Source organism: Danio aesculapii, unplaced genomic scaffold, assembly GCF_903798145.1.
Source record: "Danio aesculapii unplaced genomic scaffold, fDanAes4.1, whole genome shotgun sequence".
Taxonomy (NCBI): domain Eukaryota; kingdom Metazoa; phylum Chordata; class Actinopteri; order Cypriniformes; family Danionidae; genus Danio; species Danio aesculapii.
Window position 1 is genome coordinate 8,960 of NW_026613774.1, and position 21,041 is coordinate 30,000.

The 21,041-nt window shown below is 38.0% G+C and overlaps 1 protein-coding gene across 1 annotated transcript; it reads left to right on the forward strand.

The window, feature by feature from the left end:
• Window positions 1-6,359: 6,359 nt before the first annotated feature.
• Window positions 6,360-16,715, forward strand: LOC130220322 (periodic tryptophan protein 2 homolog; the record flags this gene model as incomplete). The annotated part of the gene is made up of 8 exons (XM_056452685.1): window positions 6,360-6,503; window positions 8,402-8,472; window positions 8,559-8,695; window positions 9,021-9,169; window positions 9,446-9,593; window positions 11,291-11,441; window positions 11,533-11,713; window positions 16,568-16,715. Coding segments are annotated over 8 exons (1,129 nt in total), but the record flags the coding sequence as incomplete, so codon positions are not given.
• Window positions 16,716-21,041: the final 4,326 nt, after the last annotated feature.

Below are 21,041 nucleotides of genomic sequence, written 5' to 3' on the forward strand. Positions count from 1 at the left end.
AAGACTTTTGTGATGCAAAATATCTAAATGGCAAAAGCAAAAACATCCAAATGCCGTCTGAAATTTTCCTCTATAATTAGCATTTTTATCAGCCTCCTGTGTGTATGTTCAGTAATATCACTTTTATGGCAAAGAAGAAGTCTTTTTCCTGGTCTTTAATGTGAAATATGTCAACATAAACAAAGGAGGCTGAGAAAAAACTTAATTTTCGATAGTTATTTCAGACAGCACTTAGGTTTTTGCATTTGAGCTCTTCATGTATGATCATACAGTTCATGTGTTCAGGTGATCATATAGTGGTTGTATGTGTTTAGTTGGTGATTGTGTAGTGTTGTGTATTTTTCTGTCTCCTAATCTTTAAAGTTATGACACTTCTATGACAGTAAGGTGAGGATGGACTAATAGATGGGGAAAATATTAGGAGTATGTTCACCACAGATTTGAGTTTTCAAGCGCCGAAAACTGAGCATTTTCTAAACGCTGAAGAGGCCGTTTTAATTTTAAAATGTTGCTACTTCATGTTAGTGTGGATGGGGAAAAACAGAGAAATCTGAAAATGAAGGCGTAATGTGTTCTCTCCCCACTGGTCTTCTCCCAGTACACCTCCATCATGTTCCTGAAGTTTGCGGACAACACTTCTGTTATTGGTCTCATCCGGAACGGTGACTAGTCTGCATACAGACAGGAGGTGGAGCGGCTGGCTTTAGGGTGCAGATACAACAACCTGGAGCTGAACACGCTCAAAACAGTGGAGATGATAGTGGACTTTAGGAGAAACCCCTCTGCTCTACCCCCACTCACCATCATGAACAACACAGTTATTCAGGTTCCTGGGCACCACCATCTCTTAGGATCTGAATTGAGACATTCACATAGACTCTATTGTGAAGAAAGCTCAGTAGAGACTGCACTTCCTTCGTCAGCTGAGGAAGTTCAACCTGTCACAGGAGCTGCTCATAAAGTTCTACTCAGCTGTCATCAATCCATCCTTTGCACTTCAATCACTGTCTGGTTCGGCTCAGCTGCCAAAACTGACCTCTGTAGACTACAGCGCATAGTCCGGACTGCTGAATGAACTGCTGGCACTAGCCTTCCTACATTTCAAGAACTGTACTCTTCCAAAGTGAGTAAAAGGGCAAAATCACTCTGGACGCCTTGCACCCAGCATACTTCCTCTTTAAAACGTTACCGTCTGGTTGCCGCTACAGAGCACCAAGCACAAAAACTACCAGACACAGGAAAAGTTTCTTTCCTCAGGCCATGTACCTCATGAACAACTAGATATTAAAGTTTGAGGACAAACTTTATGGTGGCTTGAAAAGCCGAGTCTAAAAGTTTGAAGTCGTTTCAAAGTGTAAATAACTGAAGCAGTTTTTATGAAGTTTGAAACAGTCGGCATAGATAAGTACATATATGTTACCATGTTTCTAGTATAGATTGGCAAGTTTCTTGGTTGATAGGGAGTTCTGAATGGTTGCTAAGGTGTTGCCAGGTTGTTGCTAAAGTATTCGGAGTGGTTGCTAGGCAGTTGCTAACATAAACTATCATGATTCTAGCATGAATTAGCATGTTACTAGCATAAATTAGCATGTTGTTAGAATGATTCTAGCATGAATTAGCATGTTACTAGCATGATTCTAGCATGAATTAGCATGTTGTTAGCATGATACTAGCATAAATTAGCATGTTACTAGCATGATTCTAATGTGAATTAGCATGTTACTAGCATATTTCTAGCATGAATTAGCATGTTATTAGCATGATTCTAGCATGAATTAGCATGTTACTAGCATGTTTCTAGCATGAATTAGCATGTTGTTAGCATGATACTAGCATGAATTAGCATGTTACTATCATGTTTCTAGCATGAATTAGCATGATTCTAGCATGAATTAGCATGTAACTAGCATTATTCTAGCATGAATTAGCATGTTACTAGCATTATTCTAGCATGAATTAGCATGTAACTAGCATTATTCTAGCATGAATTAGCATGTTACTAGCATGTTTCTAGCATGAATTAGCATGTTATTAGCATGATTCTAGCATGAATTAGCATGTTACTATCATGATTCTAGCATGAATTAGCATGTTGTTACCATGTTTCTAGCATGAATTAGCATGTTTTTAGCATGATTCTAGCATGAATTAGCATGTAACTAGCATGATTATAGCATGGATTAGCATGTATTAGCATGTTGTTAGCATGATTATAGCATGAATTAGCATGTTTCTAGCATAGTTCTAGCATGATTTAGCATGTTACTAGCATGATTCTAGCACGAATTAGCATGTTATTAGCATGATCCTAGCATGACTTAGCATGTTACTAGCATGATTCTAGCATGAATTAGCATGTTGCTAGCATGATCCTAGCATGAATTAGCATGTTACTAGCATGATTCTAGCATGAATTAGCATGTTACTAGCATGATCCTAGCACGAATTAGCATCTTACTTGCATGTTTCTAGCATGAATTAGCATGTTACTAGCATGATCCTAGCATGTTACTAGCATGATTCTAGCATGAATTAGCATGTTGTTAGCATGATTCTAGCATGAATTAGCATGTTATTAGCATATTTCTAGCATGAATTAGCATGTTTCTAGCATGAATTAGCATGTTATTAGCATGATTCTAGCATGAATTAGCATGTTTCTAGCATGAATTAGCATGATTCTAGCGTGAATTAGCGTGTTACTAGCATGATTCTAGCATGAATTAGTATGTTGTTAGCATGATTCTAGCATGAATTAGCATGTTACTAGCGTATTTCTAGCATGAATTAGCATGTTACTAGCATGTTTCTAGCACGAATTAGCATGTTGTTAACATGATTCTAGTATCAATTAGCATGTTACCAGCATGTTACTAGCATAAATTAGCATGTTACTAGCATGATTCTAGCATGAATTAGCATGTAACTAGCATGATTCTAGCATGAATTAGCATGTAACTAGCATGATATTAGTATGTTACTAGCATGATTCTAGCATGAATCAGCTTGTTTCTAGCATGAATTAGCATGTTGTTAGCATGAATTAGCATGTTAGTAGCATGACTAGCATGTCACTATCGTGTTGCTAGCACCTTTCTAGCAAGATTAGCATGTCAGTAGGAAGTTTAAACTGTTAGCATGTGTTAGAATAGCTAGTCACAGTCTCTGGGACAGTTGCTAGGGAGTGGCTAGTAAGTTTAAAGGTAATCAGTGATTGGCTGCTGGCTAGACTGAGTTGAATGAGACCAGACTCTAGTCTGTAGGACAGTCTGATGCAGAGTTATGAGCTCACAAAGGTTGATCCAATGTTAAGTATATGGGAGTCTTTTACAATGGAAGTCTATGGGACAGTTGCTAGGGTGCTGTAAGTGGTTGCTAGGGAGTGGCTAGTAAGTTAAGTCATCAGTTATTGGCTGCTGGCTAGACTGAGTTAAATGAGTCCAGTTAGAAGTCTGTAGGACAGTCTGATGCAGAGTTATGAGCTCACAAAGTTTGACCCAATGTTAAGTCAATGGGACTTTTGGGATTTTTCTGGGTAGTTTTTCGGAAAACCCAAATCGGATCAGTTAGAAAAGATATAGCAACCCGAGTCAGACCAGTTTGAAGGTTTGACGAAAGTTTGAAGTATGTAGCTTGAAAGGCCTAGGAGGAAATACACTTAGAAATTAGTCTCAGAAGAAGAAGAAGAAGAAGAACTAGATTATTAAAGTTCGTCGAGACAAACTTTGAGGCTGGCTTGTGTTGGTAATAGTTTATTTAGTTTAAAGTAGTTTTAAAAAGTATGAAAGATAGATAGATAGATAGATAGATAGATAGATAGATAGATAGATAGATAGATAGATAGATAGATAGATAGAAGCATGTCATTAGCATGATTCTAGCATGAATTAGCATGTTACTAGCATGAACTAGCATGTTATTAGCATGATTCTAGCATGAATTACCATGTTACTAGCATGATTCTAGCATGAACTAGCATGTTATTATCATGATTCTAACATGAATTAGCATGTTACTAGCATGATTCTAGCATTAGTTAGCATGTTACTAGCATTAATTAGCATGTTACTAGCATGATTCTAGCATGAATTAGCATGTTACTAGCATGATTCTAGCATGAATTAGCATGTTACTAACATGAACTAGCATGTTACTAGCATGATTCTAGCATTAATTAGCATGTTACTAGCATGATTCGAGCATGAATTAGCATGTTACTAGCATGATTCTAGCATGAATTAGCATGTTACTAGCATGATTCTAGCATGAATTAGCATGTTACTAGCATGATTCTAACATGAATTAGCATGTTACTAGCATGATTCTAGCATAAATTAGCATGTTTCTAGCTTGATTCTAGCATGAATTAGCATGTTACTAGCATGATTCTAACATGAATTAGCATGTTACTAGCATGATTCTAGCATGAATTAGCATGTTACTAGCATGATTCTAGCATGAACTAGCATGTTACTAGCATGATTCTAGCATGAATTAGCTTGTTACTAGAATGATTCTAGCATGAATTAGTATGTTGATAGCATGATAGATAGATAGATAGATGCAGTAGATAGATAGATAGATAGATAGATTAGCATGATTCTAGCATGAATTAGCATGTTAATAGCAAGATTCTAGCATGAATTAGCATGTTACTAGCATGATTCTAGCATGGATTAGCATGTTTCTAGCATGAATTAGCATGTTACTAGCATGTTTCTAGCATGAATTAGCATGATTCTAGCATGAATTAGCATGTTTCTAGCATGAATTGGCATGTAGCTAGCATGATTCTAGCATTAATTAGCATGTAACTAGCATGTTACTAGCATGATTCTAGCATGAATCAGCTTGTTTCTAGCATGAATTAGCATGTTGTTAGCATGATTCTAGCATAAATTAGCATGTTACTAGCATGACTAGCATGTCACTATCGTGTTGCTAGCACCTTTCTAGCAAGATTAGCATGTCAGTAGGATGTTAAAACTGTTAGCGTGTGTTAGAATAGCTAGTCACAGTCTCTGGGACAGTTGCTAGGGTGCTGAAATTGGTTGCTAGGGAGTGGCTAGTAAGTTTAAAGGTAATCAGTGATTGGCTGCTGGCAAGACTGAGTTGAATGAGGCCAGACTCTAGTCTGTAGGACAGTCTGATGCAGAGTTATGAGCTCACAAAGGTTGATCCAATGTTAAGTAAATGGGAGTCTTTTACAATGGAAGTCTATGGGACAGTTGCTAGGGTGCTGTAAGTGGTTGCTAGGGAGTGGCTAGTAAGTTAAAAAGTCATCAGTTATTGGCTGCTGGCTAGACTGAGTTAAATGAGTCCAGTTAGAAGTCTGTAGGACAGTCTGATGCAGAGTTATGAGCTCACAAAGTTTGACCCAATGTTAAGTCAATGGGACTTTTGGGATTTTTCTGGGTCGTTTTTCGGAAAACCCAAAGTCGGATCAGTTAGAAAAGATATAGCAACCCGAGTCAGACCAGTTTGAAGGTTTGACGAAAGTTTGAAGTATGTAGCTTGAAAGGCCTAGGAGGAGATACACTTAGAAATTAGTCTCAGAAGAAGAAGAAGAAGAAGAAGAAGAAGAAGAAGTTTAAGATAGATAACAGTATGCTGGCTTTTCAAGCCACCATAATTAATATTTCCCTACTGTGCAATAAACTTGTGCAATACTTTTTCATACGCACTTGTACAGAGCACCTTATAACAATATACAATGCAATACTTTCTCCATACACATTTGTACACAGCACCTTATAACCTGTATATTTATAACAAATCTGTACATACAATTCAACATTCAGATTTTTTTTGACTAACTGCATCGCTGTTTAATGTTTATCGTCTTTTTTCATATTTATTTTCGTGTTGTCACTTGTCACTTTATGTACACTGGAAGTTTCTGTAGCCAAAACAAATTCCTTGAGCACACTTGTAAGATCATTCTGATCTTTTTATCGTGGAACAAGAACAGTCGCAATGAAGTGCAGAGGATCCGAATTAATAGACACACTCAGACATGTTGCTTCACATAAATATGTGCAAGCCGCGGTTTCGGTTTGTGTCATCACAACATGCTGTTTCGGTGATAAAAAATCCTTCGGCTGAAAACCGAAAATGCACTCATTTGGCCCATTTTTCCGCCCACTTTTTGCTGTATATTCGGTGCATCCATAATTATTATTCTATTATTCCTAATTTTTTGGAACACTAAATTTAGACAGTTTTTTTTTTTTTTGTCCCAAATATCTCTGTTGGTGTGAACAAGCCAATTAACTGGTTAAAGAACATGTAAAAATATTCAATATATGTATGTATTCAAAAATATTCAAATATATGTTTTCAATTTTGTATTTAAACAGATACTATTTTAACAAAGAAGGTGATTTCAACAAACTGACAGCTGCAGCCTTTCACAAGAGAACACACATCCTTGTGACAGGGTTTGCATCTGGAGCTTTTCACCTGCATGAACTGCCAGGCTTTGACCTCATTCACTCACTCAGGTTTGCCCTACATTGTAATTGAATACTTTATTTGTTGAATAACTGCAGTAGGAATGGTATCCATTTTAGATGTCAATTCAATTTGATTCATTTATTTGGGCATATTTTAATTATAATGCCCCATTTGCTAGCATATAAAACTTTTATTTCAAAGTAGTTTTGCTGAATTTAAATAATTTCCTAAAATCTTCTCTGAATAAACGGAAGTAAACTTTCATTTACATATATTTCTTTAAGGGAGTATAGAGAGTTTTTAGTTATTCATTGAAAGTTTTTTTCATGTATCAATCTTTGCTAATCACACTGTTATTAAATGCAGCTCACAAACACAACTCAATAGAAATATAAAATTTTTCATATATAATCATTCAAATAAATAATTTTTGCAAAGATTATTTTTATCATGTTTACTCGGGTAAAAGAAATGCACTGATGTTTAATGAGTAATCAACATTTTCAACATAAAAATTATAAAAACGCTCCACTGCTGACAAACCAACCTTTTCCATTAGCAGAATTACAGTTAACAGTCCTTATAAACAAAAACAGAAGGAGTCAAGCTTTAAATAGGAAAATTATTGAAACTCTTTGGTCATTTTAAAGTGAGATCCTAATGGTCTAAACCAATTCAATGATTTTACCAAGCTAAACTGAAAATGCCCCTGCCTGAACTGGCTGAATTGATTTAAAAATGGGTAAAGGTGCAGTAGGAGATCTGGCATAATGTTAACTTTAGCATAATAGCATTTAAAAATGAAGTCATGAACGTGCACCGAATAGATGACTATAGACAACTTTATAACACTAGATCATGTCATTTGATAGTTAGAAAACTTTATAGTATAATTCCTAACTTGAAAACCTTTTTGAAAACTCGATTGCATCTAGCATTTTTTAGTAGTGTAGCAAGCAAAATTTGTCGTAATGTGCAATATTTCATGCATGCAAGGATTGCTGGCTTTAAATTTTGTTTTAAAGTCATACTTGCATACTATTTCAGACTGAGTATTTAAAGTGATAAAGAACATAGGGAGTGTGTCACAAGTGGTCACTGTTCAAAAAAGAACAAATGCGCAAATATAAAACCAACTTTACCTCTAAAGCAGGCTGGTTATTTACTTGTGTTTTGTTATTCAACTAAATAAAAAAGCAGTGCTAAAACAAAAATACCTTGTCATCTTTTTACATTTAAGACAACAAAGTGACACTTAACTTTTCTTTTGGCTGCTTACTGCTCCTCACAGAACTTGTTTAAACAGCCTTTCATCTCGTTTTACACTTGAACAAATAAATGAATGCTAAATTATTTTTAGCTGACTATATTTAGATTAAATTGTTAATGCTGTAAAAGGTACCTTAAGAAATTCTTTCTCCAGAATGTTTTAGTGGTTGAACAACCCTTTTGTGCGTATATCCCATTCGTAAAAGAACAATCTACATAAGCTTTGCATGACTAAAATAGTTTAAAAACATTAATACCTGTCAAAAAAATAAAACTGCTTTCAAGGCGTCATCCTTCAGACCATGTAGCTGATACAGAGTATATTCTATGTAATAAGAGACGGCTTAAAAAACAAATGTCAATACAAGACATCTACCTATATTTATTCACATATGTCTCAATCCTGAATACAAAAGAAGTACTTTGACCTCCGTCTAAAGAAAACTGTAGATTACTCCCTAAAGATACATTTATGCCATTTAATAGTTTGGCTTTTTATTCATTTGTGTTGCTACCAATTGAAAATAATGCAAATCTTAAATTTGAGCTAGAGATCTCTGGTTAAATTGACACAAATGACCCAGCTCTTATTTAATTAAGTCTCTTGACCTTTTGTTATTGGTTGCTATGATGCTGTGGCTTTATTTCTATGCTGTTTAATGAATATCATGTGTAGTATTTCAGATCAGAGGATTTCGGCCATTTCTCTGAATCCCACTGGTGAATGGATTAGCTTTGGCTGCTCAGGTGTTGATCTCAAACTTTTTTTTTCTTCCCCCTTGAGTACTGTTTTATACTGTTTCCTAATTCTTTGCTTCTGTTCTGTGTTAAAGGTCTGGGCCAGCTGTTGGTTTGGGAATGGCAGAGCGAGTCCTATGTGTTTAAACAGCAAGGACACTTTAACAACATGAACTCTTTGACTTATTCACCTGATGGTCAGTATCTTGCTACTGGAGGGGATGATGGCAAGGTAAGTCCTCTACTTCTAAGCTTTTGTTAAGGGAATAAATACATTTTTAGGATGCTTAGGGTGCACATTCTTGCACTTAGTCACGTTGCTTGGTTTGTACCAGAGTTTAATTGACTTTTTTTTTCCATACGAGTAGTTGACACTATGTGTGTATTTGTGCATTTTTTTACTGATTTGGGTGCACTTTCGCAGTATGTGGGAAATTTAGAAAACATTGCTCACATAATCCATACAGACCAAACTATGAAATCAAATGAACCTAGATGCATTGCAGACCAAACATTCTAGTGTGGTTGTCCCCTCAAGTGAAACGGTTGCTTTCCAGGTCAAGGTGTGGAACACCAACAGTGGTCTCTGTTTTGTGACGTTCACCGAACACTCCAGCAGTGTCACCGAAGTTGCCTTTACCTCCAGTGGTTTCGTGGTGGTCAGTGCCTCACTAGATGGCACTGTTAGAGCTTTTGACCTGCACAGGTATCTAACTAAAGCACCTTGTAGTATTTGCATCTTGGGTTTAGCACTATTGTTTTCCTGAAATAATCTTCAGTTGCTATTAATCCTTTTTTTCAAATAATATAATTCTGCTTTTAAGTAAACTAATTCAATAACTTGCTTGTCTCCAGGTATATATCTTACTTTTGGGGGTGGCATAACTTAAATATATTGGTGTGTGAATTAAAAAAATAGAAAGAATTGGCAATTTAAACTTTCCAGTGCATATCCTGCATGACTGAAGTTTTTTTTTCTCAGGTACCGGAATTTCCGTACCATGACGTCACCTCGACCCGCCCAGTTCTCCTCTCTGGCAGTGGACGGTAGTGGGGAATTGGTGTGTGCTGGTTCTCAGGACTCTTTTGAGATCTTTCTGTGGTCTATGCAGACTGGACGACTATTAGAGGTCAGACCACAGAATTGTTGTTTCCTTTTCTTAACTGAAGAAAATGCATGTCAGTTTTATTTCTAAACAGTTGTCAATTTATATTAATCGAACATGGGGAAAATGGCTCACTAGAAATGAACTCTTTGTGTAGTTTGGGATGATATGTTTAAGTTCTCTAGCCATTTTTATAATTTTTTTTATGCACTTTTATAACACTACATGTTATCTTACATTAATATTTTGCTAATTAATTTAATTATAACATTGAAGTTTAGCTTTTGGTTATATAATAGGAGTGTGACTAGTGTTTGTTTTGGTGGCCTGTTTTAATTTGAGTTTTATTCTAGTCTTTTGTTCAAACTCTTTAGTCTAATTGAGTTTGTCAATTAAATGTCTCAGTATTCCCATCATGGCTAATATTAGGCGTGAATCTTAGCAAATAGCATATATTAGTAAGCTTATAAACCCCACCTAGACCTGTAAGTACAGTTTACTGATATACACCTCAGTGTTCTAATTATTATGAATGAATCATTTTTTACAGGTTAGGGAATCGGCTCAAATGTGATCTATAACAAAATTCACATACACTTGTTTCCTAGGACTGGTCCACCCAAATTAAAGAAAACTGTAGTCTCTAGAAAGTTTGCATCGCTGGCCTCTCAAGCATTCATCTGCATCTCAAGCAGTATTTTGACACTTATTAACAGAGTTCTTTGGTGAGAGTGATTGATCTTATTGGCAGGATGTGTCAGCATTGCCAGGGCGGCGGTGACAGATCAGTATCAGATCAGCAACATGGAGTAGTGGGGAACCATATGAAAGCAGTTTGAAGCTCCTTCAAAGTCTTTGTGGAAGCAGATGCATTACTTAGGCAAACGGAACAATGACTTACAATTCCTCAGCCCATTGGAAACAGATGAAGGCCACCTGCAAGTGTTGTCTGTCCGTGGACATGTAATGACAGAATATACTGCAAACACATTGTTTAAGGAGCCTACAGTAGTGGCATATGGGTGTCTGTGCTCGGTGGAGTTGCGCAGCTTAAGTCGAATGTCTTTACTCGTTGGTCTTTACAAGAGGAGAACGGACACTGCTGATATCTAATTATTTATACTGCTAATTCCTACCCTGGTGAGGGGAGCTAGGCACCTCCTTTCCTAATTATCCAAACAAAGCCTTCTGCACGCAAATCAAAACCTTCTAAATAAGCCTCAATATATTAATCCTTACTCTGACTCAGTTTACACCCCTGACTGCAACTGCAAAGTGCAGATAACCTTGTAATTAAAATGCAAAAACAATCATACCCTAAAGAAAATGAATCATTTCTTCAAACAAAAAATGTATGAAAGCAAAACCAACAGATGCTTAATTTAAAAAACACTTATGCTTTACAGCTTATGCTGGAGATACAGAGCAGTAATATTCAACTATACCAAAGGAATAAAAAAAATACCTAAAATAAGAAAAATACATTGAACCCCTGTGCCTCTGTGAGCCCTGCAATGTATTTTAACAATAATGGTGTCATTTTCTTTGCTTATTTTCTTTTTTGTGTTGTTGAGATAGTAAGACAGCTTTTCATCTTGGCGAATCATCATATTTTATATGGCTTGGATTTTCTGTTTCACCTAGGTTTTTTGATGCACTTTTATTGTTTTTGTACTAACTATTTTGCTTTGTATTCCCTCAACTCATTTCTGATGGAACAGGTGCTTAGTGGTCATGAGGGTCCTGTCAGTAACTTGTGCTTCAGTCCAGTCCAATCTGTTCTTGCTAGTGTGTCATGGGACAAAACTGTCCGGCTGTGGGACATGCTGGACAGCTGGCAGACCAAAGAGACCTTGCAGCTCACCTCTGATGGCAAGTTCACAAAATGTTTGTTTATGTGAAAGTGGAATGGAAAGAAATTGATGTGGTTTTTAAAATATACCTTGCACCTGTTCATATTTAGGGCTCGCTGTAACATATCATCCTAATGGTATGGAGTTAGCAGTTGCCTCTCTGGATGGTGAAATCACATTCTGGAACCCTCAGACTGGAAGACAGACTGGCTCTATCACTGGCCGCCATGACCTGCAAATGGGACGCAAGGAGTCTGAAAAGATCACTGCTAAACAATCTGCCAAGGGAAAGTAAGCAGACATTTTGTAAATAGACTATAAACTGCTATTTTTTCTATCATACTTTCTAACATAAGATTCAAAGCACACACATCATTTTTGTTCCCCTAAACCAGGGATGGGCGACTCCTGGAGAGCCAAACTTTAGCTCTAATCCTAATCAAACACACCTGTCTATAGCTTTCTAGTGATCCTGAATACACTGTTTAGCTTGTTCAGGTGTGTTTGATTAGTGTTGTAGCAAAACTCTGCAGGAACGTGGCCCTCCAGGACTGAATTAACCCATCCCTGCCCTAAACCAACAAAAGTAGTGCGGGATGTAAGCCGTCATTCATTGATGCAAAATTCATTCCTAAACATGTGAATTAAAATTTTCTATAAAAAAAACATTAAACACAAATATTTTTAAACCTCATGATATAATTTACTAGTTCAGGGAATCACAATGTCATTGCAAATGATTCTCAATACTCTGGTTGGGTTGATTCATTTAAACTCGATTATGATTAATGAACGATTATTTCATTTATTTAATTTTTTCCCCCTTATATTTACTGACAAGCTTTGTACAGTAAATATGGTCACATATTACAAGTGAGAGATTTTTGAATGACAGGTGCATTACTTTTAAAATATTTGCAGGAAACACACACTATCTATTATTTATGATTATTTATTGAATATCAACGTTGAACAACAGAAGTTAAAACACGCATTGCCTTAAATGATTTTTTTTCTTATAAAAAAAGTGGAAAATAAATAACTTCCACTTATGGAAACAAAATAAATTATTTTCATTATTTTTCGTATTAAAAGTAGGAAATAAGCCGTATCTCTTCTAAATAAAATAACTGTGTGTAATTATTTTAAACAGTGCATTTCTTGCATCTTCTGTAAACAAATATTTCAATGTAAATAATCATTTTAATGTAATGGTAATAATGGAAAATATGCTGTCTCAAAGCATCTCTGGCTTAGCTTACAATCATCATCTATGAGTATGTTTACATGGACACCAATAATCCAATTTTAATAAGACAATACTCTGGTTAAGAGTCTACAATGTAAATAGCAATTTTTGATTAATTTAATCTGTATAAGGGTGTAATCAAACTAAAGACAAATCAAATTATGAGACGTGGGGTATGCAGATTTTAGTCGCATTATTGAAGTGCAGTACAGACCTCTAGACACCACAATCAAACTATTAGGGTTATGTAGGACTTTTTACCGTGTTTTGCGACAGGATAGTCCACACACATGCGGCTGTTTGACACTATTCTTTGCTCCTACCGAGTTACTGAAGACCACAGACACCAGCATACAGTATGCAGTATGAACTTCCATTGAAACAACACTTTTCCAGCAGTTCATAGTTGCATCCAATATCTCGTTTGTCTCGGTGGGCATGCATGAAATGTTCTCGAATGAAAGTGCCAAACTGCAGTTAAAGTCGACAAATTAAAAATGAAACACCCGAAATTACATTAAACTCCGGAGGAAATGTGGATAGCACAGTGACGCAATGACATTAATTGAATTATGTGCTATAACATGTAAAACGGGATCATGAAAGCAACATTCAAAAAGCAACTCATGTAAACGCCTTAATGGGCGGGAAAAAAAACTCCTCCGCGGACAGTCGGTCAATGCAGAGAATAGCGTCAAACAGCCATGTGTGTATAAACTATCCTGTCACAAATTGCGGTAAAAATCCTACATGACGGTAATAGTTTGATTAAGGTGTTTACATTCAGAGAGCAGCATTTACAGTGGATCTTTCAGTCCATAATATTGTAGCGATATTAACGTCCTGTAAACTTATTAGCTAAATCATTTTGACTAAGGTATGTCTTAAACTGAAAGAGTACTGCTGACGATACTATCTAACTTTGCCATTTGAATAAATACAAAGAAAGAACACTGATCACACACCAAATCCGTAGAGGCAGGACAATCAACACAAATTAGAACCTTTTTTCTTTTTTTCTTTTTTTTTTTTTTAAAGAAGTTGAGTGACATCCAGATTTCACAATTTCCAGATGCGAAAAGCTCTCGGTTAAAAAAAAATGTTCCTTACAAACATATTTTTGTCACGTGTTAGCAGACCACTGTAATCCACAAATGTGGGTACACGCAGTGGTGCTCACATTGTGGGAAAATGGAAACAAAACCTTCATTGTGGCACATTTATAAAAGCAACACCGATGACCCTTGTCAAAGTTAAATTAGGCCGGCTTTAATTTATTTACCTCCACCGACTGATCATTTTGAAAGAAATGTTATTTTACCTAATCTTTAAGTTTTGTAGCTGTGGTAAAAATATTCAGGCTATTTTTATTTTAAATTTATGCAACCAAATTATGCTAGCTTCTAATTTTAGTTAGGCTATGTGCTACTTAACAGTCGTTTGTTTAAGTTTTGGTGAGACTTTATTTTTCTGAACCTTTTACAAAAAAAATAAAAAAATTTGCCACAGCTGTTGTGATCCACAACTGATGCTGCTGAAGTAAAATATTGTTATGGTATGAATGTCAGTTGAATAAAATAACTGAAAAGCAGAGTATCATGTGTGTTTTTTATTGTTATTGTCTACAATATAGAAAAACAGGTTATAGTTTTAAAAACGGATCCAAAATATTTTTGGAAATAATAAGACACATATTGAAGAGGATAATACTGTAAAATAACTTTTGATTTATTTTTCTGTGGGCCTTTAGTTGCTGTTGTTTAAAGTGCCCTGTAATGGGAGAACCGCAAAAAAATTAAATATAATTATTAATAATAAGCGCATAAATAAAATTATTATTATTATTATTAATATTATACAATTATTATTCTAAATAAATAACAGAAATCAATCCTATTTGTAACTGGAAAAAATGTAGACACAACTGGAGTGATATGCTAAGATTTCTTAAGAAACCGTTTGCTTGAATATTAAAGACAATTCTATACAAAAAATATATTTTATGTAATTGTCTGTTGTCTTAGACCCGACTTATGGCTGAGAATTAATGTTATTAAGTCTTACCTCCCTGATTCATCATCTCTCCCTTCTGCTTCATAGCCATATAGTCAAAATAAGATATTCATCATATTATAACTTTAGTTTTGTCGACTTGCAAAGCTCGCTGCGTGCGGACATCTCTGCATAAAAGTTACTCTGCTTTTACAGTGCATAAGCGTCGTGTATTTTATCGGTGTGCATGTACACAGCCGGTATTTACACCGGGAGCAGAGCAGCACGTGAGGCGCGGAGGAATAGTTTTCTGTGCGCATGCATGCGTCAGTTTGCTTTCACCACCGTTGTTTCGGTTGCACATAGACAATAACAAACATGTGCATGCAAAATACGACAAATGTGAATGGCCTCTAATGTCTTTATTCTGGAATTACCACTTTAAATTAATGCACGTGCATAAAGTAAATCGTATCTCAAAGCTTTTACTGGGGCTCGTTTTTTTTTTCCGCACCGTCTCCCTGTGCCAGCAAGATGCCGCCTTGGGCATCAACCATATTGCCCATGCCTAAATACGCCACTGGTCACACTACTTTAAATGTTATCCGAAATTGATAGTGATTTTTAATAACCCAACAGCGTTGATTTAATTGTTTTCTGAATCCTGTCATAGTTTTATCAGCAACATTTTTAACAGGGCTTTAAATAAAATATATATATTTTTGATTTAACTTTATTTAATTGTCTTTTGCTTAAGCTCCACCCCCGATTAATCAAGTACTCGTTTGTCAAACCTGTGGATTAATCGAAATGAAGAATGGTCAGAAATGCCCATCCCTAATACCCGCCGGTTCAGACATCCAGTCTACATGCTGTAATTTACACATTGATCGCATGGCCGTGACGTAGCTTCAAAAATTCCTTTCAAACCGGAAGCACAAATTTGCTAGAAATACTGCAACAACAACCAATTTTCACTTTTTTGTGAAATATGTGTCCTAATAGTATTTTTAGGAACGTGGGACATTTTAGCTGCAACACCAAAACACATTTTTTGAGACGAAAACAGTCACGTGGGGTCACGTGACTTCACACACGGTAGGGAAAGTAATCTAAAAAATTGACCTGGGAAAATTTTATCGAATATAGGTTCTGAATGTCGATTATGATTATTTTTCGATTATTCGCCCAACCCTATACATCAATACATCTGTTTTTCTGCAACATTGTAGGGTTCTATTTTAATAATAACATTTCAGTCTTTATTGATGTAAGGTGGCATTTGCTGTCTTTAAATTTGTTTTGTGCATTACTCTATAGTCAGATCTACTTGTTGCCTCTGAGATTGCCAGCACATGATAAAATCATTGAAAAGAGTGAACACCTGTTTACTTGAGTTTATTTACTGATTTATTTGGTCGCTAATTTACTTATTGCATGTTTATTCACTGATGTAAATTTATTTTATTATTATGTGAACAGTAAATTGGAACTACTATCCTCTGTTATCAGACAAAAGAGACAATACAATACCATTCGTAGAGTAATGTCATTAGGCTTAAACATTAAAATTTGTGAAGGTGCTTGCATTAGACTTTGTGTCTCCGAAGCAACTGGAACTTCATCATGTGACAGTTTATAAAATACAATTTTTTTCAAATTAAATGAATGTGTATATGTAATTGTTTTTTGTTAAGGCTTCATTTCTGCATTACTGATGCATATTTTCTGAGACTGAGATCTGAACCTGCTCTTGAATTTGAATCTCCTTGCTTTTGGAAATTGTTTGGCAATTGCATTGTCATTCCCTGAACGAACAAGTGAATTAAAGTCTGATTCTGCTGAAACTTGGTGTATTTAAAATAGCCGTTAATTACTCATTTCCTCTAAAAACTGATTTGTAGGTCTTTCACCACCTTGTGCTACTCAGCGGATGGTGAATCAATCCTTACTGGTGGGAAGTCAAAGTTTGTGTGCATTTATAACATCAAGGAGCATGTCCTGATGAAGAAGTTTGAGATCTCCTGTAATCTCTCTCTGGACGCAATGGAGGTACATTCACAGACATGTTTGTTCACACTGCAAATATACAGTTTTATGCAAAAGTTATATAAATCATAGTCTACTGGCCTTGCAGCAATTTCATTTTGAATTATTGTATACCTTATGGAAAAAGCAACATTTTGGTTCTGACAACATTTATTTAATCAACAGATGCGATGCAATTTAAATCATAACAAAAACTGACAGGTGCAAATATTTTGGCACCCCAACAGAATAATAGCATCAGTATTTTGTAGAGCCACCTTTTGCTGAAATAACAGCCTGTAAACACTTCTTATAGTCCAGGAGAAGTGCCTGAATTCTTGCTAAAGGCATTTTGGATCATTCTTCCTTGCAAAATTTTTCTAGTTTGGTCAGGTTTAATGGGTGCCGAGCGAGAATGGCTTTTTAAATCAGTAGATTTTCAATGATGTTCAAGTCTGGGGTCTGGGATGGCCATTTTAGAACATTGTCTAAGCAAGAGTTCTTTGGTAGATCTGAAACTGCACTTTGGGTCACTGTCCTTCTGAAACATCCAACCCTGAGATAACTTTAGTCTTTTGACTGATTCCTGAACATTGTTCCTGATCTGCTGATACTGGGTTAAATCCATGCGACCTTCAACTTTGACATGGTTTCCAGTACATGTGCTTGCCCCCCATACCCACAGCATAATTGACCCTCCACCATATGTATATACCAGTGGTGGAGGTAACGAATGACAACTACTCACGTTACTGTAATTACTGTAATTACTGTAAAACAATTTGGGGGGTATTTGTACTTTCATGAGTATAATTTTAAGTATTTTACTTCGTTACTTTTAAAATCACAATTCGTTACAGAGTACTGTAATTAAATTAATATTTCAACCACTGACTTCGGTAGCCAATAAAAAAAATCTCATCCTAACGGACCAATGAAAAGCCTGGTATATTATTTGAACCAAAAAGTTCAGGCTATAGCAAATTTACGTGAGCTCACAGTCATCATACAGTCATAAAGTTATCGATTGACGTATGGAGATTCAAGACAGCAAAAATTAATCTAAAGAATGCAAAAATGAGGAAGAAATAGCAGAGGATGAATGCCCATGGCCACACCCAGAGGAGCTGTTCACCTACAGGTACATAGGGAAGAAAGTGGACAGCTGTGCTGATGCAGTGTGAATAACTATGTTATCATCTAAAAATGCTAATTAAATGTATGCCCAAAACTGGAATATCGCATAAAAGACGTGAGAATAAAGCAGCGTTTCTGTCCAACAAGTCAAAGAGAACAAAATCGCCACTTCCTGATTAACTTGCGACAAATATCAAAAGTAAAAATGGAATTTGTTGCGCTATGTGAAGCTACATGAATATATTATCTTCATTTAATAAATGACTTGCACCTTAGAAAGCAACTGGCGTTTGAAGGAGCGAGACACGGAGTGCAGATGCTTTTGACAATTCTGGAGGTAATTAATAATATAATATAATAACACTAATACTGAAATGGTTAAGGCTTTTTACAATGACCAAAACAACACTTTAGATATTTTACAATGTGCTCAGCCTGCTGGTTTGTCCATTCACACACATTTTCAAAATCTATGCGCATCATTTCCATCAACCGTTTTTTATGTGCATATACAAAAAGCGCATAAAATAAGTGGGTGAAACCTGCCCTCTGCTGTGCCATCCGGCTTACACAGGGTTTCCGCAGGGTCTTCAAAAGGCCTTTTTTAAGACCTCTTTCTTTTAGGCCTTAAAGTCTTCAATTCGCTGTTCTGGGTCTTAAATATTTTTGCACAGGTCTTATTTTTCTGATGTCCATGTAACGCTACATCTAATGCTCATTTAAATTCTTTTTTGTTGTTGTTGCTTGGTTTTTGTGGTGTTGTAGTTCTTTATTTCACTAGTCCTAATAATGTAATTTGCGGTATTACAACTATAAATGAGACCAACATGCAATGGCCATTCAGCTTTCTGTTATTGAAATACAGTAAGTGCGAGTGGCGAATGTGATGTAATTGCTGTAATTGCGGAGGTTCGCTTTGGGTGTGCGCGACATGATTTGGGGTGAACAGTTCGCATGGCGCCGCGTTTAATTTGAATTAAATATAAAATCATTCGAAGAGATTTAAACATCTTAACGATCCAACCATGCGTGATCATCATAGAGTTCCCCTTCGGATGGGGAACTCCAATGCTATGTGGAACCTTCCACTATGGGGATTTCGTCAGAAACCAATCATCTGAAAGAGTATAAAAACGGGCCAATGAAATGCCAATGAGTTGGCAGCCTCAGCGTGCACAGCTGGCATCAATGACAATCAGTCATGTTATAAAGACGCAGCCAGTGCCATGCTCGACATCCTTTCGCTTTCAGAGCCTTTCACGAAGCTTCTGATAGAGTCTTTGAGGGTTTCTCCAACCTGTGTCTACAGAGAGAGATCAAGAAGCAGCTTCTCCTGGTCCAGAGCGCGTATATGCAGTGGCAGATGGTCGAGCTGGGTTTTTCTCCCTTGTCTGGCGTCCTTTGGGTCCAGTCCTCCAAGAGCGGTTTGTATATAGGAAAAAAGATTTCCTAAAAGAGCAACACGGTCGTGCAGCGCGTCTTTTTCAAGACGTCACTCCGACCGTGCGTTTCTGGATGCGGTGGTTTCCTATCCCCGGATGATGGGCACGAGCACAGCGTTTCATGTCTGGGGGTCCAGCATGTTAATGGGGTGCTCGCGGGCAGTACATGCCATCACTGATGTCATGTCTGTTGCGCAGGTAAGATCGTGGCTCGCTCTTGCAAAAGAGCCACCCACCCCAGTTGTCACCCGCACTGCGGTTGGCACTCGGGCAGATCTGAGGGTTTCAGTGGGGGTAAATCCGCCGCCCTCGGGCTCTCGCTCCTCCACGCGCTCCATCCAAGCTTCAGGTGAAGAGAAGCGCTCCATCCTTGGATGGTTGCTCTCTCACATGATGACACCGGGGGTCAGATGTCCATCGCTGCATCGGAGGATGGGCTGTCATTGTCTGATGAGGATGCGAGCCCGCTCGCTCCCTCCCTCCGGGGTGGAGAGCGCAGTGTTGGCATCTAAAAAGCAGACATGATGGTCGTGCTTTCTTGGCCTGCTTCGGCCGTGGGTCTGGTGATGGTTTATCCCCCAGCCCAGCGGCCGGATGGACTAGATGTGTGTTATGCGGAGGATATAAGGAGGCAAGACCTTTAAAGCCTCCCGTCCCCTTCCCGGAAGTGCACAGTAAACTCAAGCAGTCTTGAGGGCACTTTTTTCTGCCCGATCTGCGTGCGCTTCCATCCTCACCATCCTTGGAGGGTGGGCTGTCAAGGTCTGACGAGGATTCGAACCCGCTCGCTCCCTCCAGGATAATGAGCGCGGCGTCAAATCTGGAAGCAGACTTTGTGGCTATGCTTCCCCAGGCTGCTTCGGCCGTGGCTCTGGAGATGGTTTATCCCCCAGCCCCGCGGCCGGACCGATTAGAGGGGTGTGATATGGAGGATGAAGGCGAGACCTTCTAAGCCTCTCCATCCCCTTCTTCCTGGATGGGCACAGTCCTTCGCCCTCACCATACATGCTATGGCCACCTACCAGCGCTACCAAGCGCAGGCGCTGGCCAGGCTGCGCGAGGATGGTTCCGACCTAGGACTGAGCATGAGCTCCACACCGCAACCGACTATGCTCTTTAAAAAAAAGTCGGCTGTGTGTGCCCTGGGAAGGACGATGATCACATCCGTGATCCAGGAACACCACCTCAGGCTAAACCTGGTGATGTGCGTGACGTTGACAGTTTGCTTTCTTAACTCACCCATATCCCAGGCTGGCCTGTTCGGCAACACCGTCAGTGAATTCACCCAGGAATTCACGCCGGTGCTAGAGCAGTCGGAGGCGATAGGCGATGTCTCTATCGGCAGGATTGTATGAGAGACAATGGTCTCCTTTCTCTCCCACTCCCAGCCCCTCCTCTGGAGTTTGGGTGCGAGATGAGAACATCTCGTCTCCTGCTCTCCTGTGGGACCCCAGCGCTCCCCGGGTGAGCCCACTCCACGCTGCCCCGCCGCTGGCACGTCATCGATCGTGCGGGTGAGGCCACATGCGGGGGCTCCGCCTGCCTGGTTAGCGCGGGCCAGCCCATCGCAATGGCTCATCCATACGATCAGACTCGGCTATGCGATTCAGTTCATGAAACGGCCTCCCAGGTTCACGGGCGTGTATTTCACCAGGGTCAGCCCTGCGTCCGCTCCTGTCTTGCGAGAGGAGATTGCTGTCCTCCTGGCGAAGGATGCAATCGAGCCGGTCCCTCCAGCCGAGATGGAGCGTGGGATTTTACAGCCCATACT